This window comes from Heliconius melpomene, chromosome 10, assembly GCF_056956725.1.
Source record: "Heliconius melpomene rosina isolate 202511_hmr_F chromosome 10, ASM5695672v1, whole genome shotgun sequence".
Taxonomy (NCBI): Eukaryota; Metazoa; Arthropoda; class Insecta; order Lepidoptera; family Nymphalidae; genus Heliconius; species Heliconius melpomene.
In genome coordinates this window covers 16695657-16721454 of record NC_140398.1, presented here as the reverse complement: position 1 = coordinate 16721454, position 25798 = coordinate 16695657, and the positions used below count along the sequence as shown (strand labels likewise).

General features: G+C 32.1%; 2 protein-coding genes and 1 long non-coding RNA gene across 3 annotated transcripts; all 3 read left to right on the top strand.

Annotated features, from left to right (window-relative positions):
* Positions 1 to 1135: 1135 nt before the first annotated feature.
* On the top strand, positions 1136 to 2294 carry LOC146535963 (uncharacterized). Its single transcript, XM_085191774.1, has 2 exons — positions 1136 to 1239; positions 1678 to 2294. Exons 1-2 carry the CDS (start codon positions 1176 to 1178, stop codon positions 2181 to 2183), a joined length of 570 nt encoding a protein of 189 aa, XP_085047900.1. The 5' UTR covers positions 1136 to 1175; the 3' UTR covers positions 2184 to 2294.
* Positions 2295 to 5015: 2721 nt separating this feature from the next.
* On the top strand, positions 5016 to 9123 carry LOC146535962 (uncharacterized). Its single transcript, XR_014878332.1, has 2 exons — positions 5016 to 5186; positions 7450 to 9123. It is a non-coding gene; the product is annotated as an uncharacterized LOC146535962 (long non-coding RNA).
* A 13186-nt stretch (positions 9124 to 22309) lies between these two features.
* On the top strand, positions 22310 to 23685 carry LOC146535961 (uncharacterized). The gene is made up of 2 exons (XM_085192087.1): positions 22310 to 22459; positions 22700 to 23685. The coding sequence occupies exons 1-2, from the start codon at positions 22363 to 22365 to the stop codon at positions 23410 to 23412; spliced, it is 810 nt and encodes a 269-aa protein (XP_085048213.1). The 5' UTR covers positions 22310 to 22362; the 3' UTR covers positions 23413 to 23685.
* Positions 23686 to 25798: the final 2113 nt, after the last annotated feature.

The following is a 25798-nucleotide window of genomic DNA, read 5'->3' as shown; positions in this document are numbered from 1 at the left end:
AAAAGATAAAAGTAGTAATAATCAAAGTACTGTTACGGGTCAAAGAATCGATTCGGAGGCAAAAAACAAACGTCGAACAATAAAAATCGACTAGAGATGTCATTATATGGACATAAACATAGAGATGTCATTATTCGCAACAAAAGTATAGACATTATAGTGTTGTTCGCGCGTCTAGATATCATAATGGTATCAATATCGAATGAATAAGACCGTAAACTATGGTTTAGAGTACAAAGCGTAATTCACAATTACAAAGTTTATACTAAATAAACTATTTATTTAATTTAATACGAAAGAGCTATTTTGGACGAATAAGGTTTATGATTTATTTAAAATAATATAATCGACTTGTTTTTTCTTTTAAAGTTAGTAGTTGTTATTATGTGTAATAATCATAAACTTGCTATTAAAATTCATCTAGAAAATTATTTATATATAAACCAAAACCCACGCAATTATATTGCGTGGGTTTTGGTTAATTTATTTATCCTTAAAAAAAAGAGGAATAAATATTCGTGAATAATATTTTTTAAAGTATGGTTAGGATATTATATTTTAGAAACTATCAATATTGTGTTTACTAAAGAGCACCCATAAAATATTGTTAAAGATTTTACACAAACTTTTTTCAATTTTGCTAACATTGCAAACCATATCGCATAAGGCGCTTATGTATTGAATAAAAAACTCAGGAAAGACGTTCTTTTTAATACGTATTCGTTTAAAAAAGTTTTGGAATATAGAAGTCAAATGCAATTTGATTGCAAAATAATACTTATTTAATCAATTCAGCATATATCTAAGAGAGAACGGAGTGTCTTTACATTATTATTATTATCTACCCTGCTACGCGGACAGGATAGATAAAAATAAGTTAAATAAAAATAAAAACAGTGTAAATTGTCTTTTAAAAACTTTCTTACAATCAAATTATACAGAAATAATACAGTTTAAAAAAGGTCACAGATTTTTAGTTCAATTACTTTAATTTATAGCTAATCAATTATTACAAGTTATTACCGAAAATGATAATGTGAATCATTCCTTAGATTCGACTGTTTGAACTATAAAATTTTCAAGTCCCGTTGGTCTGTGTGTAGATATATAATTGAGGTCTCAATATAAAGCATGATATTGACAGAACCGTTGCATTTCTAGTTTTGCTTCACACCATGACGTTCATGTCGCAAATATTTTATTTCATCTTAATATTTGGATTAATTTATGCATCTAAAGGTAACTTAACAAGTAAATTATTGTAATCTGCTTGTATAAATTGGGTTACTGGAACCAATGTATCTAAATCAGGGGAAAGCGAAAATTATATCCTAATTATAGCAAGATATATTATATTTAGCATAGTAGGCAAAGTGTGCCTAGAACAGTGCTACTGTACTGTTTTAAGTTCACTTGTATAGAGACATTCCGTTGTTCACTAGTCAGTTGAGTTTGAGCGTAGTAGCGGAATTTAACGCCAAACCAAAGTGGCGTTAAATTCCGCCTTGAAAACTCGGTACCAGAGGCAAATGAGTGAATATTAATCATCCCTCCGATTGATATTGACATAATATATCAAACCCACGACCATCGCGTATACAGCTAGATGCAGCAGCATACGGCGCCACGATGTCGTAGTATAATATAATAACATTATACTCCTTATTTATTTTTCAGATGAAGAAGATACATTCAAAATATATCAAACACCAATACCAGTATCCAGTAATGGTATAATGGGCGTCGCTAGTATGGCTGGATATACGTCACGGAACGGTAGAGTCTCTTCTATGGGAGGCATACACTTTTTCCCTCCACTGGACCAGTCCATATCATTTTCAAATTCTGAAATAGTGAAGAAAATCAACGAGAATATAGCTTCTTCGATCACAAAAATGTATCCAGAGTCGTCTAAATTTAATAAGGAATCGTTTCCAATGGAATATCCTTCTACATTAGCGGTTGCATCTATGGCCAATGTTGGATCAAATCAAAAACCATTTTTTTGGCCTGATCTTTTAAACCCAATGGGTTGGCCAATAAGCGAAGTTCCACAAATACCTAACAATATGAATAGAAACAACGAAAATTGGCTTCATAATGACATATACAATAACTTTGAACCTTCTGGTAATTATCTTAGGAACACGTGGATGTATCCCACTTTTAATCCCTTTTTTTAGTGTAATATTAGATTAATTTTTATTTAAGTGATATGAGGCAAGAGCTTTTTGTACATTTTTTCAAAACAAAAACATGATTTACCTATTGAAAATAAATTCTTGTTTTATTAAGGCTGTATTATTTGAAATTTCAAAAATTAAAAAATATAGCATGTTCCTGTAAACATGACGTTTGTAGGTTTGCTCGCCACTCGGAGGAATGATTTTTTTTCTTTAGCTTCAGGCTGTATCCCGCATATAACAGGAGAGCATAGTATTAAGAAACTCCGCTCCCCACTTTTCGCCGAATTATATAAGCATTGCGCGTTGAATGGTGGTGACCTCTAGACCAGTGCAAAGAAATGAAAATATTAAATATTTCTTTTCCTCGAGTGGGAATTAAACCCACAACCTGTCGCGTAGCAAAAATATGCTTGTGCCCCTGGCATATTTTTGTTGTGCCACATACTCTTACCAACAAACAGCATGGCAAAGAGAGAACTTACTTTTAAGGAACTCCGTTCCCTACGCATTGCTCAATTTTCTAAATTTTGCTTACTGACAGTCGAGGAGAGCCGAGCTCTACTAAAATATAATAATATAAAAACTATTTTAAAATATACAATTATCGACTAAAGTAATTCAACACAATAATTAGCTCCAATCATCCAACCGACAAAACTTTCGCAGTAATAAAGTTGGTAAAGCTACTTTCTAGCAAGTAAAATTTATTATGTCAGTTTTACTACCTGTAACCAGTTGGGCGACATCTATTTTATGTTCTGGTCTTTTCAATCTAATTTTCATATCGAATGTTAATATCAAAAATAAATGCTTTTTTTACATTTCGATACATATATATCCTGTTTTTTAAGAAGAAGGCACTTAGAACCCAATGAGCTCTTGTCAATACTGAACTTTGTCAATCTAATATTATACATCTGAATAGTGTTTGATTGAATACTATAATCTCAGGAACTGCTGGTATGAATTGATAAATTATTTTTATATTGGTCTCTTTATCGAGGAAGCATTACGACGAGTACATAATAATTCTTCAAAAATTCTAACCCACAAATTCAATACAATTAAAACGTATATTATTCATCTCTATACAAAACGTTGAAATAATCGTGACACAGTGTAAGAACGTTTGAATATAAATGCGGCGATTACGACTTCAATTTCCACACGGGGGAATCATATCAAAATATTTTCATATTTAATTTTAAATAAGACATGCGGTGTTGAGTTGCGCTACAAAAGTAAAAAATAACTTAACACTAGGTTCCCTCGCGACAAGTTAGCTAAAACAAAATAAAACGTTACATGGAATAATTGTAATGCTGGACTCGTAACAACTTATACGTACGTTGGCACTAAGGTTAATTACTTCAAAGTAAACACGCACCTTGAGTTACAATTTCTTGTCGAGCACAAAGGCTTTATAATGAACACAATAAACTAGTTTTTATTTGCATTTTACAAATGGCTAACCGATTATAATTATTAAAAAGTTATCAATAAAAACCTTCGAATTATTATGTTTCCATATATGTATGTATGTAGTTCAGGCAGAGGGAACCTGGGAATCTAGTGTTAAGATAGACCGTTACTATTCCCCCCTTTCCACCGAATTGTTGAGCCCTTACGTGTTGAGTGGTGCAACTCAACGCCGCGCGTTGCCTCGTTACCCGAGCGAGAAAATGATAATATTCAATATTTAATTAGCGATTGATAGCGATTATTAATAATAGTAATATAAACTTTATGCTAAAAAAAAAACAATTAAGGAAGGTCAAGCAGTGCATAGAAACATGTTATCCTCGTACCTTCTTTATTTTGTCACTGATACGCGACATTGTTGAGTTTTGGTCCAAAAAGATTTTTAAATTACAATGAATAATATGATACGTTTATTATTTAGCTTTATACTTAGGGTTTCTCTAAGTCCGCGGAGACCCAGTTACCCACGCATCGACCAATTTTTTAGACAATGCGTGTAAAATAAATGAAGGACGAGATAGGACGAGCGAGGTAAAATAAACGAAAATAAGTAATTGACCCGAGTGGAAATCAAACCCCCAACCGCCGCCTTAATGTCATTTTTATGATTTTCTTATAATTTGGAATCGCTAAGCTTGTGGCTATTATAATATTACTATGAACGTGGACGTAATGTGGATTGCACTCAAGTTCTCACTCGCTATAGTATTATGCAACGATACTGTGGGTTATTCTGTTTCAATAGTATATTCATATAGAAAAATAATAAAGTGAATATAATTCAGATTGAAAAGGTTATTAATAATTAATATTAAATTCTAAAAAAAATATATAATAAATAATGTCTATCTTGCCATACAATTTAAGATAATTGTTTATATTTTCATATGTTTATATAATATCGAGGTACTATTATTGAAGCTAATATTATCTTTAGGGGTCATATTTTGATAAGACAACTTTATTTAACTTATACTGTATATAATTATATATTTAAAAAAATATAATAGTTAACATTAAGGGATAAGTAGAGTATTGCGGTACATCTTACTAATGTAATTTATTATTATTAATATGTAATTAATTATTAAAATAATGTAATTTCCCATTAATTAAACCTGTTATCATTTCGTAAGGCAGGGACTGACAAAAATCATGGCAAACACAGCCAAAATTCCATGGGGTAGAGCGTTGAAATTTTTAATGTAGAATTATTAGTAGGAAATGATTTCTTTAAATTTCTATAGAAAAAATGGAAAAGAAAATTCAATTTTACAGCCACTAGTAATTTACAATTTAATTTCATTAATAGCGACAGAATAGCCCGACGCGTCCTAGATAGTACGCAAGTCACACTATTGACACTCGCTTACTGTCCTCCATTGAGTCACTACATACTTATATTTAACTTAATTATTATTTACTTATACATAATGCGTTTTGTTATTGTTTTTCTTGTTTTTATCGTCGCGGTGATAATGGCGGCGCCGCAGTCAAAACTACAATTCGGCGATAATGGTGAGTTTGTCAATAAAGTAAATGATTAGTCTGACAGTAAACGCGACGGTGTTGGGTTCTATGCCTACTCAGGGGAATTCGCTTGCTTCGTTAACAAGATAAAGCACGACGTTGAGTATCAAAAATTGAACAGAAAATAGAGAATGGAGTGTTTTAATAAAAAAAGTAATTTATCTCTTTCTCTGCCTACTTGCACTTTATGCTCAAATATATAAGTAAAAATAGTTCAATTTAACAGTTTAATTTAACACTTTAATATAATTTAGTCTAAATTAAGTCACACACTGCGAAAACTATTTAGATTTCATACTGGTTCTTACTAAAACATGTAGAGTTCACCATAAACGTATGTAGAGCAATCACGTCTACTTATGTCACTGCAACTAAATTATATAATTTGATACCAGCTCTCAAACGAAGACTCGTAATAGTTTTAACATTAAACTAATATAATACGTATATAAGTAGTAAGACATAATCGATATAATTTGATGAGGTCACCTATGTGCAGTGGGGCTGATGCGTGATGATTGTGAATTCGATTCTCATATAAATTGTGGTTTAATTTCCATATTGGTAAAAGCGCAGCGTTACGCGGGCAGAAAACGGAGAACGAAGTGCCTCGACACTAAAAATATGAAACTGATATGACATGATACTAGGGATAACAAAAAAAACATGAAACTACATATATAAAAAAGTAATAGATGTCTATTATGAAAATTCACACTAAAATGTCACAATTATTATTTTTTTATAATACAGTAAGCGATGGTTGCTAGTTCATATCTCTCAAAGGTAACGTTTGTAACTATTATGCATTATGAGTGTGGGAAACTTGAGAATTAGGCTGAGGTCAATTTAGTAAGGTCTGAATACAGAAATTATAATATAATAATGTATATTACTTTCTGGTAAAAATAATTATTATAATTGTTATAAAAATTAGGAATATTTTTTTATTTTACTTTGTTAGTTTCACTAATTTCTTTTTGGACAGCCTTCATTAGTGAATTGTTCAGTATGTTTTCTAATTACCAAAAAGAATTTTGAGGGTAATGTGAACTTTTAATATAAGCTGATCATTTAAATAATATATAAATAATTAATATTGAATAAAAGTATGCGATGACGAAGCAACAATCACGTCTAACATTTGTACGTACCTACAATAGGCACGTAAGTCGTAACAGGACAATAGCTCTACATATTCATGTATCGCGCTCACTTTGGTGACTCACTATGACAAAAGCAGTTATAATATTGCTGATATACTATTTAAAAACCACGTAACATTCTTTGATTTAACAAAAAATAATTATTAACTTGATTTAATTCTTTCTATCTACATTCTTCATTCGTACAGACCGAGATTGGAACTCGTTGCCGGCGTTTTTTGTATTTCCTATGATGTAGATGTATTTCAGTAAAAAAAATCCTTAAGACGTCGAAATTCGTCTACTGCTCAGATCGATGGGTTTAGCTTGCTTGAGTATAATCAAATACTTTATGTAACTACGTACACTCTATATAACAAAAAAGGTCTCAGTATTAAGTTACTTACATTTTCAGCTTCACGCTGAATCCCGCACATAGCAGGATAGGCGGAACCTAATGTTAAGACACTCCGTTCCCCACTTTCTGCCAAATTCTGCAGGCATTGCCTTTTGAGTGGCAGAACTCTACGCCGCACGCATTACCATTTATAAGTTGCCATAATTAATAACAATTGCAGTTGCGTTGGTTGCACATTGTATAAAATTGTTAATGTATGTACGAGTATGTTTCACAGGCTAGACAAAAGTGACGACTAGTTCTATTTATAATTGAATACTACACTACATCTAGTTTTTTAAACAGATACAAGACTGACGCGAAAAGAATGCAAACACAGATCTATAAATAAGTGGCGCCAATAGTGTCCGTACATGAATCAATTAAAAAACGAAGTAAACACCTAACTGTTATGATATTGATGCTGAAATAAAGAAAATTGTAGAAATTTCAGCCACTTTTTTAATAAATAAGAAATATAACAAAATAAATTAATAGTCATGGTAAAAAAAACATATTTTTCTTTACGCATCTGTGGTAATTAACGAGGAAATTAATAAGTTCATCACCACGAGCAGGAATCGAAACCACTACCGTCACGTCTACGGCTGTGCCGCTGACCACGACAACATCTACTATAATTTAATGTTTATTTTAACATAATATATAACTAAATAACTTAATTCAAATGGCATCTTAATAATTTCAGACAACAATGGCAAGCAGTTCATAGAGGAAGTGGTGGTGGAATCAGTCCTGCACGTCAAGAGCCCTTCAGCGAACAGACAGGCGAGGACTAACACTCGAACTATGAGTACTAATTTGCAAGACGGTAGTCGAGTCGTAGCGAAGACCTATTAGAAGAGAAGATAGAAGTTATATATGTTTGATATTCATTTTATATATGTATATATGTATGTAGATATTTATAGAGAGAGAATTTTAAATGAAAACTTTAAATGAAAGCACAGTTTTAACAACTCTATAAAAACCTAATACCATTTAAACAAAAGAGATTTTGCCAAAAATGAAAAAGTGAATTTCAATATGGTCGCCTTTGTATAAACTAGTATATCATTTTTTTTTTTATATTCGTATCTATTCTTATGTGTACAATAAATAATTATTATTATATAAGCAGGTATGTGTTTATACATAAACTTTATAATATTTTTTGTTAAACAAATATACTATTATATTATTTACAATATAACTTTATTTGATAAGGGTATTTTATGAACGTAGTCATATATTTATTTATTTATTTATTTATTTACACTTTATTGTGCACAATTACATATTAAGAAGAAAAAGAAGAGTATAAAAACGACAAAAATATAACAATTGACACACAAAAGGCGGCCTTATCGCTAATCAGCGATTTCTACCAGACAACCTTTGGGTTAGGAAATCTGTGATAAAATAGAGTGGGTGGTGTAAATAAACTTACATGTCATAGTAAATTCTAATACATAAACATAATACATATATATTTGAAAAAAAATACATACCATTATAATATACTAATATATATAATAATACTATTTATAACAATATTTCGTAGTAGTATATTTGGTAAATTGTGTATATTTTATCTATTGTACTAAATATAAGCTAGTCTTAATCACATAACAAAATATTACTTTGCAAATAACTACCTTTTAATAAAACTAACTTTTTATAAAACAACTTTTTTACCACTGGTTTTAACATATTTTAATAAAAATAACTAGTAGATTTTTTTGAACACTGACAGATATCGACGGCCAAAAATGTAATATTACTGTCAATTTAGCTTAGAAACGAGGGTTGGGTACAAAAATTGGAGATCTCGAGCTTTTTCTGAAATTCAAGCTCAGCTTAGCCAGAGGCGTTTTATCTTCTTTATTTGAGCTAGCGGCTTTAATATCCACACCCCCTTTTTCCTACTTTTAAGGCTATTATTTTTTAGGATTTATCCACAAATGTATAAATTTTGTAGATGTTAAGTCGATGCTAGGTTCCAAAATTGAAAATTATAGGTAAACCGGAAGTATCTGAGTATATGGTTTGCATTTCAACCAGACATCTCCATGGGTTCCTGAGATAAAAGCTCTTGACAGATAGATAGACGGACGGACAACAAAGTGAATAAAAACTATAATTTGTTTTGTTTATTACGATAATATATTTATTGTAAATATAAAAGTAGAATAAGAATATTCTATGGAAAATTTCTAAAAATATCTTTTTCTTAGCTCTACTGCTCGAACTCGTTTTAATTAAACTAGAACAATAAAATATATTTATGAGGCCATTAAATATTATATCTATTAATATTTATAAATTGATTAAATTGCAAATAATGAACATGTTAATTAATATAATAATTTAAATTATTTTATTCATTTTAGTTTTAATATGTTTATTTCTTTTATTTTAATTATCTAGTATGTTAATTATAATTTTCTTACTAAATTATTATTTACATCGATAGTTGAAATACAAGAAATTGAGAAATAAAGTTCACTATATTCCCACTGTATTCTCTAATAGATATTATGCTTCCATATAAAGAGCGTGATGTAAAAATTTTTATTTTATAAGATCATCTCGCCACGATTATTTTTTAACGTCTAATGAGAATTATTTTGACAGCTCCTACTTTCTGGTTAACTTTTGATACGCAAAAGTATTTCAAGTAATGGAACCCCTTGTCTTGTTGCCAGAGCGAGGTAATAAAAATAAGTCATTCCCCCAGCCAGTAGGACTCGAATTCACGCCGCCGGAACACGCTTACAGCCAGACAATAAGCCACTGAGCTACAACATATTCTTAAATTAAATAAAAGATAAAAAAACTGATCATAATATATTTAAATAAAAAAATTGGTGACCTAGGAAACGCTACAAGAATTCAACACCTGTACTTCTACGTTGTATGTTTAAACAAAACATTAATTTAAATGTGTTTTTTTACAAATAGCCAAGGTTACATAGTAATGAATTGATGATATAAACTTTATATAGATTTTGTATTGGGCATGTACAAAATATACAACATATATATACATATACTATTTATTTATAATTTTAATAAAATATTGTGTAAGTCATTAAAAAAAAATTACTCTATGTAGTGTTGTTACGCAGTACATAAGTTTAAAAAACAGATTTTGCAAGCTTACACTATAAGCCAACGTTGTAAAACCTAGAGATATGTCACAGTTGAATTTTTACGCATAGCTTCACGAATCTCCCGCATATTATCATCCCGCAGAAAATATTGAAAATATCAACTCTATACCAATGAAAATGAAAATAATCTATACTAATATTATAAAGCTGAAGAATTTATTAGGTAAAACGTGCTATCTGAGACTCTACTGGTTAATTGAAAAAATATTTTCGTGTAGCGCAGTCCATTTTATAGAGGATTGCTATAGGACATGTTAGATCATCTTAATCGTTGCGATGTAACCCGCAGGCAGAATCATGTCTGACACGTAGAGTGTGACGAAAAGTCTTAATTGTTTCCGTTTGACAAAGGAAGCGAGACCGCCGATAAAAAATAGTTTTATATAAAATCATTTCTACAAGGCCAAATTTATAAATTTCATCTGGCATAAAGACCTCGAAGATTATTAAATAACTAATTGTTCTTGTATCGGCAAGCATCGGCATGTATGGCGGATTAATAAAAGCATCAAACCAACAGCTAATGGTATTCATAGAGCGAAACGCGTGCAAACGCGACAATGAGATGCGCACGCGCAGCGAATAAGCTACCACGCTATTTGGGTATACAGGGATGGATTTTAAATATACTTAAATTAAATTAAAAAACAATATTTAAATATTTTTTCTATTATTATGCTAAAAATGTTGGGTTAAGTTTTGCTCCTAAAAAAATTGAGAAGTCCTGAAATTGAAGAAAAACAGTGTTAATAAGGGTTTTGACGGTATACAGCTAAGACTTTTTACAATTTTCTTAAGTAATAAAGCTAAATTCGAACCCACTGTATAATCCGTGTTAAAGTATATTTGAATACAATCAGCCGGCAAGCTGGAAGGATCACCACCGTCGGAGGCGCGCGCGCACCATCAACGATTACTTATTTCGTACGTATGCCTAGAATACGGTTACAGCTTCTGGGAACTTATTACATGGATTTTGATGCAAAACTTGTAACTGATTTGTTGTTATGCCGATTTTTTCCAGTCATACCTTAAATGATGGGGCCGTAACTGCTATTTTATGACTTTGTTGGAAAAAACACGTGCAAACGAGGGGAAATTAAAAATGTATGAAGTGGCTTTTTAAGTGAATGAATAATTTTGTTCATTATTGTATTTTTCATACTTTGTTGTTTCAAGTTTATATAAGTAAAGATTCATCGACAGTCACTATTTCAGTAAAGCCAACTATTGTGAGACGTTATTTTTATACTGATGTACCAAGATGTCCTCTGTTACCCACTTTCCACCGAATTCTGGAGTATGTTGTGTGACGGAACTTAACGCCGCGTTTTGCCTCGTTATCAGAGAAAGGTAATGAAAATATTAAATATTTAATTTTCTATCCATCCATATTTTATTATATTACAAATTCCAAAAAATGTGGAATGTCGCAAATTAACATTAATGGCTGTGAATAAAGAGCAAACATGCATATAGGCAAAATGCCTACTTTTTAAAATTAAGGGGCATTTTAGATGTAGACTAAATAAAAACATTGCGTTTTGCATGAAGTTAAGTTGTGCTACCTAATTATGTTTTAGAAAAGAATATAGGTATAATAGAGTGGTGTCGAATCATTACTGTCTGTGTGTCATCTTATATTATATAGAGAGGAAGTATAAAACAAGAAAAATGTAAGCATCAATGATTTCGTAGTAAATAAAAAAAAACAAATAAATTACAAACACTCACTACCAGTCACTACTAGTGACAAACCAGATAAATCTGACGTTTCCGTAAACACGACACTAATAAAATATTAGCCGCGATGACGAGATTTAGGATTTAAACAATAACATTAATAAAGCAAAAAACAAATTAAGATTTGTATGCAAAATTCGTTTTGTTGTCGTATTTTTTATATAAGTTGTATTTAACGTGATTTTGTAGATATGTACAAATAACGATATTTGTTGTTTTTCCAATTATTGGATAAATTGAAAGCACAATTTACTTTATAACGGTATATCTATCTTAAAAAAAAACAAAAGAACCATGAGACTAAGAACGCGAAACGTATACAAATATATAGGCGTTTACGTGGTACAAAATTAATATTAACAAAGTATGACGTTGAGTTTTTTTTATGGAAAAAGGACAAGGCAAACGAGCGTTCGGGTCATCTGATGATGATCACCGCCGCCCACAGAGTTTTCATCTTAACCCTTTTTCCCCATATAGGTAATAGGCTATGCAGAGAAAACTCATGCTAAGACATTCCATTCTTTACTTCAGCTAAGCTTGTTTCAGCCAATTCAATAATACAGTTATTTTACATCAATTTAATCAAACAAAATATTTTATATTGATATTACCTTTTTTATTTATGAGCCGATAATGAAAACTGTATTTAAATCCGTTATGCCGTTTCTTAGATTAACGTGGACAAACCTACAGATAAACAGCCAAAAATATTAAAAATCTTTGTTTTGGCTTCTATTATAATAACATTTTTTCTTATATATCTACATATCATGTTTTTGCGTCCCAATAAATAAATACCATAGTCTAAAGACTGTATCCACCTTAAAAAACCAATAAATAATTTTCGACAGAGAATAAATTCTTTATAAGGATATCTAATATTGAAATGTATCTACATCTACACATAGCAATTCTAGATTTTAATTTATGTCTTCATTGATAACTTATAATTAACATGCGTATAGTGTTATTCGAACTTTTATTGTTATACAAAGAAATAAATTCCAAAACACCAGCTGCAACATGATTATCGAATATAAATCCTAAGCAAGGTCGTATCTAAATTCAAATTTAAAAAGTACTTGTTAACGAATTGTCTCATAAATTGTGAGTAGACAATGGGTCTGCTACAGGCAATTAGGTAATGAATATTTCATAGGTTTTTTTAAATAATTTGGTTGAAACGCGCAGGTGTTTTAATGTTTTTTTGAATGAATTTGTATGTATAACAATAATTATAAATAAGTAAATCACAATTTTAGTGCAATTTCAATATATTACCCATTTTTTGTGCATATTTTCTTGTTTTATATTTGATTTCACGAATAACAAAAAAAAATGTTATTTAGTTCTAGATTACATTACAAAATCATTACATTCTAAATAATTATTTTACAGAAGACTATAAAAACTTCACATATTACTCTGCTATTATTCACTATTAATTAAATAGCAGTAGCCTCAGAAATATATTAAATATTTCTAAGTCTACTGTACACACACTACAAACGCACAGACACAGGGGTGGGTACATTGATAAATGCCCCTAAATAATATATTTTCTGATATTACGTCCATGTACGGACACCGATCAGTTACGATTTTATTATAAAAAGGTTATAAAATATCATAAAAGCCATTTAAATATTATAATCTTACTGAAATTATAAAGTTATATTTGTATTTGAGTATTTAACACTTCCATAAAATATGACCTACATACCTTTTCTTGTTTGGGTCCTTTAGTTCATTTTAAAACCTCAGAATGACCATGCCGCTCAACACGCAAAGCCTCTAGAATTCGGCGGAACATAGGGAGCGAAGTATGTCAACACCTAGCTCCCTCTGCCTAGTCTGCTTCATGCGGGATACAGCGTGAAGCTAAAAAAAAAATATACGTATATCAATTATATAAGCCTTGCTCTTATCATGTTATTGAAGATAAAAAAAACATCATTTATTATCCCATCAGGTGCGGAAATCTCCATACTTCCGCCTCGGTATTCCCATGCGTCCAAAAATTACAAGCGAACCATCGTTGAAAGGAAGTTATGAGTCGACGATGATATAATCGATCACGTGCGTCATAGTTGAACCACACATGTATGATAGAGTCATACATTAGTACCTATATTCGATCTCGTTTTTCCAACCATTTTGGATGACGGAACCCAATTGAACAGTGAAGATCGATCTTGGAAAATTAATTCGGTTTAAAATTTAAACATATTCTTTGATAACTACTAATAAATCGATAAAAAATATTTTTTTTTTTATTATTTATATGGAATATACTGTAAAATAGCTGGGTTCCCAAAATTACTCTGAACTGTATAACATTCAACTTATGCCACATCAGCTAATGCGTCTCATATAACCGTCAACAAAGAGATCCTATAAGGATTCCTTTTTAACCTCTTGAGATAGGGAATCCTAAAAATAAATATTTTCATATTATTTTGTTTATATAGACAAAATATCAAAAACATTAGAAATAATAAAAAGTAACATTTCCACTCACGCGTGCACCACGTTTCAACTAAATCGACCAATAAAGAGGTGCTTTGTCTGCACCGACGCGCGCGAGGTATGGAGATAATTCTGAAAAATATACATACAATATGCTAATAGCGAACTAAAACGTGACAGATTTGTTTGAAATTCAAAAAGACTTACAGTATTAGACCTACGACAGGTTATACGAAATCGACATGTTACAATAAGTTACGGCATGTACTTTTGAATACTAAGTCGATTCGTCTATATTATTGAATTTTAAATACGTAGAAGTCAATTTAGTTTGGTTATCTTTTTGCATGTTATATGTTAAGCGTGGATCGCGTTCTTCGGTCTGTTGGCTACTTCGTTTTATGATGGCTTTTCAAAATGTTTTGAATCAGTCACTTGCGTAATAAAGGCCAGTTGTGGGGTGTATCTGTAAACGTGACAGGTTGTGAGTTTGATTCCCACTCGAGGAAATGAAGAAAATAATATTTTAATTTTTTCGGTCTGGCGTCCAACCAAAGCGCGACTTTAAATTCCGCGACTCGACACTCAAGGCCTCTAGAATTCGGCGGAAATTTGGAAGCGGAGAGCTTAACGTTAGGCTATCTTTGCCTATCCTGATATATGCTTGAAACTGAAAAAAAAATAATTGTTACCTTTGACTTAATTTCTTATTAGGCATAATATGTATTCTAAGACCAATCCAGCCTACAACAAACAGACAAATTTGTCTTTATTCTGCTTTCTACGAGTGTATTTTACCCAAGAGATACTGGCCCATATTGCCAATTGTAAATGCATACTACACCTCCAATAGATATAAATCATAACACGTGTATTGATAAGCGTCAAAAACTTAAAAAAATCAAATTAAAATGCAGTCGAGTGATCTACTTGGTAATCAAAACAGATTTGCTGATTTTGATAAAACTTTATAACAATAACATTTAAGGCCAGGAAACCAAGCTATGGATGACTAGGGACACCAGCAAAAAATGACATGAAATAAAAATTGAATATAATTCAGTGTTTCTTAGTAACGCGATGCACGTTTTGATCTTTGATTTTGACAAGTTTGTTCGTGAACTTATATTTTGTCACGAACTAACAATACATGATTTATCTATATGATTATGATACAATCAACTAATGTTAATATCAAATATTAACTTCAAATATATTAAATTTTAAAAAATACGGTTATTTCCTTAGGAACTTCTGCCTTCTTTACAACGGAGGATTATTATAGGATCACTTTGTTGTCAGTCTGACAGTCATCTGGAGATCTCGTGGAGGTGTCAATTATATAAATTATATAATTATTTAAGTCTATGGTCCCCAGGAGAACAGAAAATAAATCAAGCTTCCATGTCAAGGCAATCAAAGGAAACGAGCATCTCAGCATCGTTTTGGTGCATTTTGTATGAATTTCGTCGGGTAATCAAAACCTACTGCATAGACACTTTCTATAAAAATTTTCGGATTTATAAAAAAAATCATTATAAATTTGCTATCTGTTTTAACAACCCATTACCGTCAAACGCAGTACTGCTAGACGTTATGGCTTTAATAATTCTATAGACTATTATACATTATACATAACACTATTATACATAACAAAATAATTTATTTTTCCATTTATTTAACACAATTCACGTATTGATCCAGAAGCAAATAATAGCAATATCGATTGTATCGATCGTAACCTTAGGCACGTCCCCACATGTCGGGTAGGAGCTACATGCTAATGTACTCGCACGTAAGCTTACATCGGGTACAAAGAACAGGAAAACAAGTGATTTACCCACCAACAACACGTGGTACGAGAGTAGTACCATACTGAATATTAAAATCTGCTTCAATATTTATATAGCTATTATTTTTTAATAATTAGTTCGTCCAGCTTGACTATGGAGCTGATAAAACGCGGAGTTGAGTTCCACCATTCAACACGCTATGCTATGAAAATTGGGCGGAAACTGGAGACTGGAATGTTTTATCGCTAGGTTCCCTCCCTCTGCCTACTGTGTTATTGTTATTTAAAATTAATTTATATTGTTGCTGAATCGTACTATCAGCTAATTTTAGGAGCGTCACGGTCGCTTGAAATTTGTTTACGAGATACCCACATATTAAGATGAACAAACAGTAGCAGACGAACAAACGGCAAAGGTGTCGTTTGTAACAACTACAAAAACAAGAAGTGGCAACAACAGCAAACAACGAGAACATCTACTACAAATATTACTGTTGCTTTCACAACTTAGAACCAATTTATACATATGTGCATACAACATCTACATAGGCATGACCGTAGAAATGTAGTGGTACCACGCCAGAATAAACTTGTGCACTCCTATTCCAACTCCAAGAATTTTCCTAACAATAAATTAACGCTGCAAAATTTAAGAAACCTTAACAAACCTAACCTAACTAACCTAACCTTAACATATCAGTTCAATGCATAATGCATGTGCATGCAATGCATAAACTCCAGCCCCCCCTGGAAAATATCTGTTGATACGCCCCCATACCTAAGTACATAATGGTAGTTATTGGTATTTTTAACTGCAATAAATTCTAATTCATTATTTTACAGTGAGCTTCACGTCAATTTCTTTTGAATATTGAATAGTTACACATTTGGATTTTTGAATAGAATTCAATGGCTACTGTTGTGCCGACAAGATAAAGAGAACATCATCCTGACGTCATTTACTTAGAAAAGTCGACATGAATTTTAACAATCGCTTTATTTTTGCCTATTAGAGGAACATACGTTGAATAAGTCACGTAAGCCTTTTAGATATGAACATCTTATACATTTAGATATAGAAATATTTCAGTTTACAAGAAGTAATTTTAAAGTGTCTTCGCTCTAAATTTTCAGGTTCCCTCTGACTACCCTACTATGTGCGGCATACGACATGACGCTCAAAAAACAAATATTTTTTCTCGTTGAAATCGACCAAATCACCAACCATCTTCATAGAAAAAGAACATCAGAATACATTCATAGTGCATTAAAAGGCCAAATTTAGAAACGTGCTGATCTAATCTCAGTATAGATAATACCAATGACTTTCAAATCGTACATAGTAAATAGGCTACAGTGTAGCTGTATAGTGGACTAACTTTAACCTGCGGCTTCGGCTAAGTCAGATGAAAATATTTATGTATTGCAAGGTATCTTTAAAGTTTTAACGAAAAAACTCAATTTTTATAGCTTTACGCTGGATGTCTCTTTTAGGCTGAGGGAGCATAGTGTTAAGACACTGTTACCCATGCACCGTTGTGTTGAGTGGTTGAACTCGAAGCCGTGCTTTGTCTTTAACGTGATATAATATAACTTATAATCTTCCTTGATAAATGGATTAACCAACACAACGAACGAATTGTTCTCAATTCAAAGCAGTAGTTCCTGAGATTAGAGAGTTCAACCAAACATACTGTTCAGTTTTTTAATATTAGTATTGTAGATACACTATGCAATGTTTAGCAAAACTTAACGGTGGTTCACGGAGGTCCTTGCACTTCTTAAGTTATCAAACTATCTTGATAGTATCGGCCGTGACAGCCGCGGCGCAGGCTGAATGTCTACCGAGTACGCAGGCAATGCATGCACGAGCTTCTTGGAATCCTTTCATTTTATAAATAAATGCTCTGATTTATTTGTACTGTTTCATTTGTTATCTGTTTTATGCATGTGCAAGTGTTTTGAGTGCAGTGTCCATTTTGTGTTTTTTTAATACTTTTTTAAGTGTTTGGCATTTCTGGCGGCCAAAGATTATTTTTTAATTTATTTTATGGTTTATGAATATTTTATTAATTTTCAAATATTTTAAACATTTGAAAATTAATTTAGTTAGCATGACTTTTTGACATATAAATAGAAAATACAAAAAAAGAAACGAAAATAAAAAAAGAACCTCTCATAGAGTTTCCACAACCTTTCCACAAGCCAAATTTTAAGCTTTTAAATCCAGTAGTATTGTCTGTGCTTTATAACTTATAAGGATGCTTTATGTTATTTTAAAGAAATTTTAAATATACTTGAACTATTTCTTCTTATTTAATAAATAAGTAGACATATAAAAATCCAAATTCATAGTTATTGCAAAAATTCATCCAGTACAAATGGTACAATGGCCGAGCGACTTCTTTGCCCTCTATAAGCGTATCCCTATTGTTTAATCTTTGTTTCCTATTGTTGACGATCGACTTGCAACTTCTCGGAATATCAATGTTCTACTTCAATCGTTTCCAGCATTTAGTGCGATTTTATAATATTTTAAAATAAATGATATGAAAATGTTTTAAATTTACAAGTATCTTCTTCTTCTTCCTGGCATTAATCCCGGCTATTGCCAGGGTCTTCCTTCCTACTCAACCTACTCCACTTTGAACGGTCAAGTATATGTTTATAAAATTATTTTATTGCCGAATAACTGATAGACAACGTAAGGACGAATACTTTACTTGAAAAGGTAAAATTTGGGACTAGGTAAGAGCACTAAGAGAAAAATTCATGAAATTTCAGTGGCCAGAGATAAAACGAGATTTTCATTTCACTTCTTAAAGTCGGCACAAATAAATTTGTGGACAACTGTTAGTCTCATATGAAATAGAGAGATTTTTTTGTTCATGAATTTGAGAATAGTGATATATATATCTCTCCATAGGTACTTCGTATATATTGAGAGGAATGCCAAGGAATGCATATGAACAAATGAATACTAGACAACTAGACTACAATAACCTGATATATTGAATACTGATAAGTTCACGCTGCATACAATAAACAAAGCTTAGAAGTCTACTATTACGAGTATATCTCAATACATTATGTATTCTAATCACTATAAGTCCTAAAAATAATTTTACCTATTTAAATTTGTTGCAAATATTTTTATTTTGTTAAATTATACTTATATTAAAAAAAATATAATAATAGAAGCTAAAAAAAAGTTTAAAAGGACTAAATTCTTATAGCAACGTGTGTAAAGTGTAACGTAGTTAGGAGTTTCTTATTTCTTTAACATTTTGATCAAGACATGATGTTTTGGATGAAAATAACTGTAATTTATAATATATTACAGTTCCTACCAAAGAGAAGAAGCACGTACATATATTTTTAAATATATAAAATTATTATATAAGTGATATATAAATACAAAAGATTATAACTATATCTACAATCCACTCATATAATAAATAATAAGTTATTCACTAGATCACCCACTAAGCACACATAGCCCACAAGGATAAATAAGGGCAAAGACCTACTCGTAGCTACCATAGAGAAACACGAGTACACGCTTAAGAAGACTGCATAAAACCGCATTACAATAAATCAAACTAATACGTGATCTCAATAAAGTTACGGAGATACGATCGGGTGGTCAAACAGACAGCAAATGACCAGGTGCTCATATAAATGTTTCCGGTAACATCAAAAGTACGTGGAAAAACGCAATTTTGAACGTTATGACCCCTTAAGCTTTTATGCTCTGTGATAAAAATCTGGCGGTGGAAGAAAGAGTTGCTAAAAGCTTGGTAGCTACGTCGTGATTGAAATAATAAGTGGAATAATTGTATTTGTTAGAATTCGCTTTGAATGGATTTTGTGGATTTGATGAAATTATATTTAGAGTACAAGTTTTATTAAATTATATTTTAGGCATCCGGCAATCTGGGTAACTACTGTTAAGACACTCCGTGCGCATTAAGTGATCCATTTTCCGTCGAATTCTGGAGATGGAAGAAATTCTGGAGAGGCAACTAGTGGAACTCAGCGCCCCGCTTTGCCTCGTTACCAGAGCGTTTTTCCTCGTATGAGAATCGAATCCAGAACCTGTCGCGTTTATAGTCTCATTCTTGTGCTCCTGCGCCACGAGTAGCCTCTGGACTTGTTTTACATATAGTTTCTTTTCGGGAAAATTATATATGTATAGTTGTAACTATATCTGAAATGTTAAATTTTATAATTTTACTCGTTTAATTTGAAGGCCCGATTGTAAAATGGATTTGATTATTATGCCAACACTCGGGATATTTAATGTTATTTTTCTCGCTCCGGCAACACAACAAACCGTGTTTTTGAGTTCCGCCACGTAACACAAATTGGGCGATGCGTGGAGACCTAGAGTGAACACCGAAGTGTCTTCTGAGGCAGTCTTCTACGGACGGTCTTCCATTTGCCTACAGGCAGTATAAAGCGTAAAACTAAAAAAGCATAAAAATAAAAAATATTTATAAAGCTATAAAAGTTTCCTCAGTCATTACAATTTCTATGCACTCTTATCGTAAAGTTTCCAGGAATGGCATAATGCCGGCGCTACCGCGATAAATCTCTATGAATGAGTTGACAAGCCAACTATAGTTGTTTATATTATGCTACTGTTCATATCATACTATCTTAATCAACGATGTTAAGGTTCTGCACATTAACGTCGTAACTGCCAAAAATAATTATTTTAGTAAAAAAAAACTAAAAGAACACAGTGAGGCAATCGGGGCTCAGCGCCACATCGTTTGAATGTAAATAGGATGCCCGTGATTCGATTCTCACTCGAGGCATTAATAATCTTCATTTTCCAGAAGATAATATCCTCGTTCTGATAACAAGCGAGGCGTTATTATCTACTACTATCTAAATGGAGAACAGAGTGTCATAACACTACGTCATCTCTGCCTACACTGCTATTATAAAAAATGTTTTATTGCTTACAATAATCCAAGCTATCCAAATGTGCTTGGAACCCAAATAGTAGGATCGAGTGAAAAGTTTCTGTATACAGCTAGGTATTAGCGGACTGGATGGTGGAGCCCCTGGCTTGGCCTGGCTTAACGATGTATTAGTTTAACGATGTATTATTTTTGCGATGTTACTTAAGCTTCGTCTAACTGGCAAGTTTCATGATGATATAATTAATACAAGTCGGTCAAATTCTGTTTCTTAGACTGTCTCGAAATTTGGGCGGAAAGAGGGAAACGTGTTTCAATATAAGGTTCGCTCTGCCTATCCTGCTTTACAGGATACAGCGTGAAGCAGTTTAGCCTTTTTTTTTATACAAATATTTTTTTATGCATCAAACGTTCCACGCTCTATCCTGTGGGATAAAATCACTGCCACAAGAACTTATGCATAAATTACTATTAACATTGTTTATGTGAAAGAGGAAGACAGCCCGCCGGCGCCCGGACGGCCACCCATTCGAGCCAATGTCATCGGATTTACACTTGTTTCAAATAAATACGTCATTTGGACATATTTATTTAAACTGAAATTTATTCCTTTTAATGTTTCTCCCAAATACAAATTGAGATGGCATCGGTTGTTGGCTTTTTCGAATTTATTCTTAGCTACATGGGCCTTTAACTTTAATGTTCTTAAACTTAAAATTAAAAATATTTAAAATAACGCTTTCTAATTGTTTTAATATAAAAGAAAATATAATAGTGTTAGAAAATTTCGTCATGTTACCAATTCGGTAAAATTTGATCGGAAAATTTCTATAACAGAAGAAAAAATATATATATTAAAATTTCCATAAAATACCTATCGAAATAAAAATATGATTATAGAAGAATGAAAATGCAATTTTTATGTAATAACGCATGTAACATACAAAACACAAAACGCATTATAAGCAAATAAATTCTCTTTACTCCACGTGAAGGCGCAATTGGCAGTTCGACACTTGGCGACACCCTTCCATAATTTATTGGCGCTATCCACTTACTATTTCCCATATATTTTACTTATCGATCGTGGAAATTATATAATATTTAAGATATAAAAATACAACAATGTAAAACAATAAAAACAATTTTATAAAATATACTCAATTCTATTCAAATCCCTCAAAGAAAACAGATTTCTAAAGGATTTATCAATAATGTTCGAAAACGCAATGAGTCATATCCAAATAAACATAGAAACAAAATTTATCACCAGACGTTAAGTATTCACCGTCTCTATGATGTCCAGTTCCCATAACGGTTGGAGAACACTGCCCAATCGAGTAATAATATTGTAGCATGCGCGGGCGCAGGCTTCATGTCCTGAATTTCAATTAGTTAGACCAGACAGGACTATATAACCTCGTCGTCTGCCGTCTTCCAACAATAGCTCGACAACTCTAGACCACTCAACACCCTTGAAAATAAGGGAACAAGTGCAAGTGCGAAAAATGAAGATTCTTTGCGTGCTCGTCTTAGCCAGTGCATTATGGGAAGCCAAAGGATATCCTTACGCTTATCCCTATTATGGAGCTAATGTGGATTCAAGTGAGTTTTTTTGACATTAGTATGGTTTTATAAAGTTTGAATAGATGCAGTTATTTATCAATCCAAATTGATAAACCTCTGTTTTAACCTTTTTTTTAACTTTGAATTTATATAATCGTGTTACATAAATTAATGGCAGTTATTAAATAAAGAGTTAATAAATTTTCGTATAAAATCTTTGAATTTGCCTTTTTTTTGACAGGTTTATAATCCTATCTGATTTTATTATTTTTCCTACAGTATCTTACGGCTCCGTGGACAGCAGCCGTGGAGGTATGGCTTTGAGCCGGTATTACAACCCATACTATCCACGCAGTGCCAGTACAGGCATGGCTGCATTCATGTTCCAACCAGAAAATCAATATCGCCCTCAACCCAGCCAGTACTACTTACCTGACAGGAGACGCCAAGCTCAACCTGAAATAAATTACCAGCCACAACAGAATGAAGTTTTCTATCCTCAAGTTCTTGAACAATCTGAACCTTTGCCTGAACAACCAATTGTACCTGAACAGCCTGTTGCTGCAGAACAACCTGTGGCCTTACCAGATCTACCTGTCGTCACCGAGCCAGCAGATATCCCTGAACCTACTGAAAAAACTGAATTAATCACATCCACACTTAAATCAGTCGTTGTACCTGAATTGGCTGAACCTGAACCAGAATCTGAAGAAGTACCAAAACCAGCGCCTAAAAAACGTGTCACAAAAAGGAAGCAGGTAAAGAGGCCCGTTGATGATGACGAAGAGGAAATCGATGACTTTGCGCCTCCAAGGATGCCAGCGGGAGCTTTCTTTCCTATGTTTTTCGGGTGGGGCGGTAGGTCAGGTAACGGAGCTCCCAGCGGGGGCGCAACAGCAATTGCAAACGCCTTGAGCACAGGCCGAGGTGGTGTAGCCACCAGCCACGCGACAGCATACGGACCCCCGAAACAAGACTCTAAGTTGTATTAACATGTAAATAATTTTACAATAATATTGATCTTCCACGCCATCTGGCGTATAAACTTTGTTCTAAGTTAAGTGCTTTGATAACTTGAGTCAAGTTCAAATATTTGTTGCCATAAGTTCCCTTTAGTTATAATAGATGGCGTAATACTCAATTATAAATGTTTTTATTTTAATATATGTATAATATTAGTTGTTAAACAACATTTCGTTATATAAATGTATTTTTAATATGTTTTATATATAGTTTTTGTTATAAACAATAAAATGAAATAATTATAGGGATGTTTTACTTGTACACTCCGTTTTTTATTTACTCGTTCTGAAAGGAAAGCACGGAGTTAAGATCCTCCACTCATTTCACAATATTTCCAATTCGGGAGGAAAGTTTTGAACGGGAGCACTGAATTGAACACTGTCTTATTCTTATTCTTAAATAGTATTCGTTAATACTTTATTTGAAGCAGAATGTTTTAATTCGACTATTCAAGTCCCAAAAAAATCAAAATTACTAGAAATGGGTGAAAAATAAAAGAGTCGTTTGTGTGCTGCGTTAGTTTCAAAAAGCAAAAATACAAAAAATACATAAATCTTGAAATACATATATTGAGGCTGTAATGGCACAGCGGGCCGGCGCGTCTGCTTGTAAGCACGATCTTTGTTGGTTCGATTCCACCTCCTTCGATTCCCTCTAGGGGGAAATGCATTATATTCATTTTATATATCGTTCTCGTTTATTGACACTAAGTTCTCCTCCTGACCCTCCATATGCAGGATATAAAGTAAACCTTATAAAAATAATATAATTTCAAAATAATTACGAACAGTTTATCTGCGTCTTAGTTGAAGCTTTTTTTATGGACATTTTTATTACTTGTCAAATAGATATAAAAAGGATTTAATTATTTTACTGTGTAAATGGTAGTGTGTTTTTTAATTTTTTTATTTAATTAAGAACCAAATTAATTTGATCACATACGAAATTGACATTTTTTTTTTAATAAAAAACTGACTTACGCAAGAAGTAACGTCTTAATTACTAGATTACTGCATATTCGTAGGTGTGATACACTTGAATTTTTGAATTCGTTTGAATTTTTCGTTTTTATGTAATACAAGTAAGTTTTTGTATCCTAACTAAAACCTTGAATTATAAAATATAACTTTTTATCCTTCAGTTGTGTTTCATAAAGCTCAATTACAACTAAACTTTATTAAGCTTAGGTATCTAGCGACCCGCTCGAGGCGTCGGCTAGAACTAAATGATTATTTATTTACTACTCTCCATTGTTTTCTAGAGCTCTAAGAGTATTATTGTTTCTAATACCATATCTTTATTTTAAAAATTTCAGCAACTTTAATAAAATAGTTGAATTTTTTTTTTAATTCTTTAAATTTGAAATTTCTCCAATTGTATCTTAGTTCTAATTTTTATAGAACATTTTATATAACATTGCTATTGAGGCCGCCGTGGCACAGCATCTGATTTTAAACGCAATGGTCAAAGGTCGTGGACTCGATCTCCTGTCAAGAGGCTGATATATTTTCATAAAAAAAACACGGAGTTAAGTTCCACCTTTGAACACGCAACGTAAAACTCTGCGGTACGTTCGGAACTAAGTGTATTGCAAAATGTAAATTATTTAAAGATCTTCATAGAATTATAATAGAATAGTCTGCGGAAAAATCACAACATATAAGAGATACAGAAAACATAAATATGTATGTAAATACTACATAATAAATAAGATTATTGAATAAAGTAATAAATAATTAATTATTCAAATAAATATTAATATACTATTTATTTTTAAATTTTCGCAATTGTTTATTTGCTTACTAATTCGACCCCGAGTGCAACTTGAAGAGTTAGTATCCGCTTATCACCAGGAAAATGTATGACGCGTGGGAAATTAATTGACAACATTTTGATTATTAAGATAAAATTCTCATCTTGAGATGATTCTCTCCTCATCTAATTTTCATCTCCAAATATTTTCTTATATCTGGGAAAAGCAACTGAGATAAAAATTAAAACAAAAATGACTATAAATGCCCGCCCTGTGACGCTATCAAGACCAGTCCAGGTCAACAGCAATAAAGCCATTTCGAAAAAAAATGACTAGAAATGCAATGGTAGTGCGATTGTGGAAAGTCGTTTTTTAGCTTCACGCGTATCCCGCACATAGTAAGGTAGGCAGGGGGAACCTGGAGACCTAGTGTTAAGACACTCTGTTCCCATTAAGAGATTAAGGAACTTAATGCCGCCATTTTTTACAAGAATGGGGAATGACAATATTTCAACTGTTTAAATTACAAGTCATTTCCCCATTCCTATAAAAAAAAGGCGGCATTAAGTTCCACTACATCCAGTGTGTCGAAATTGAGTTGA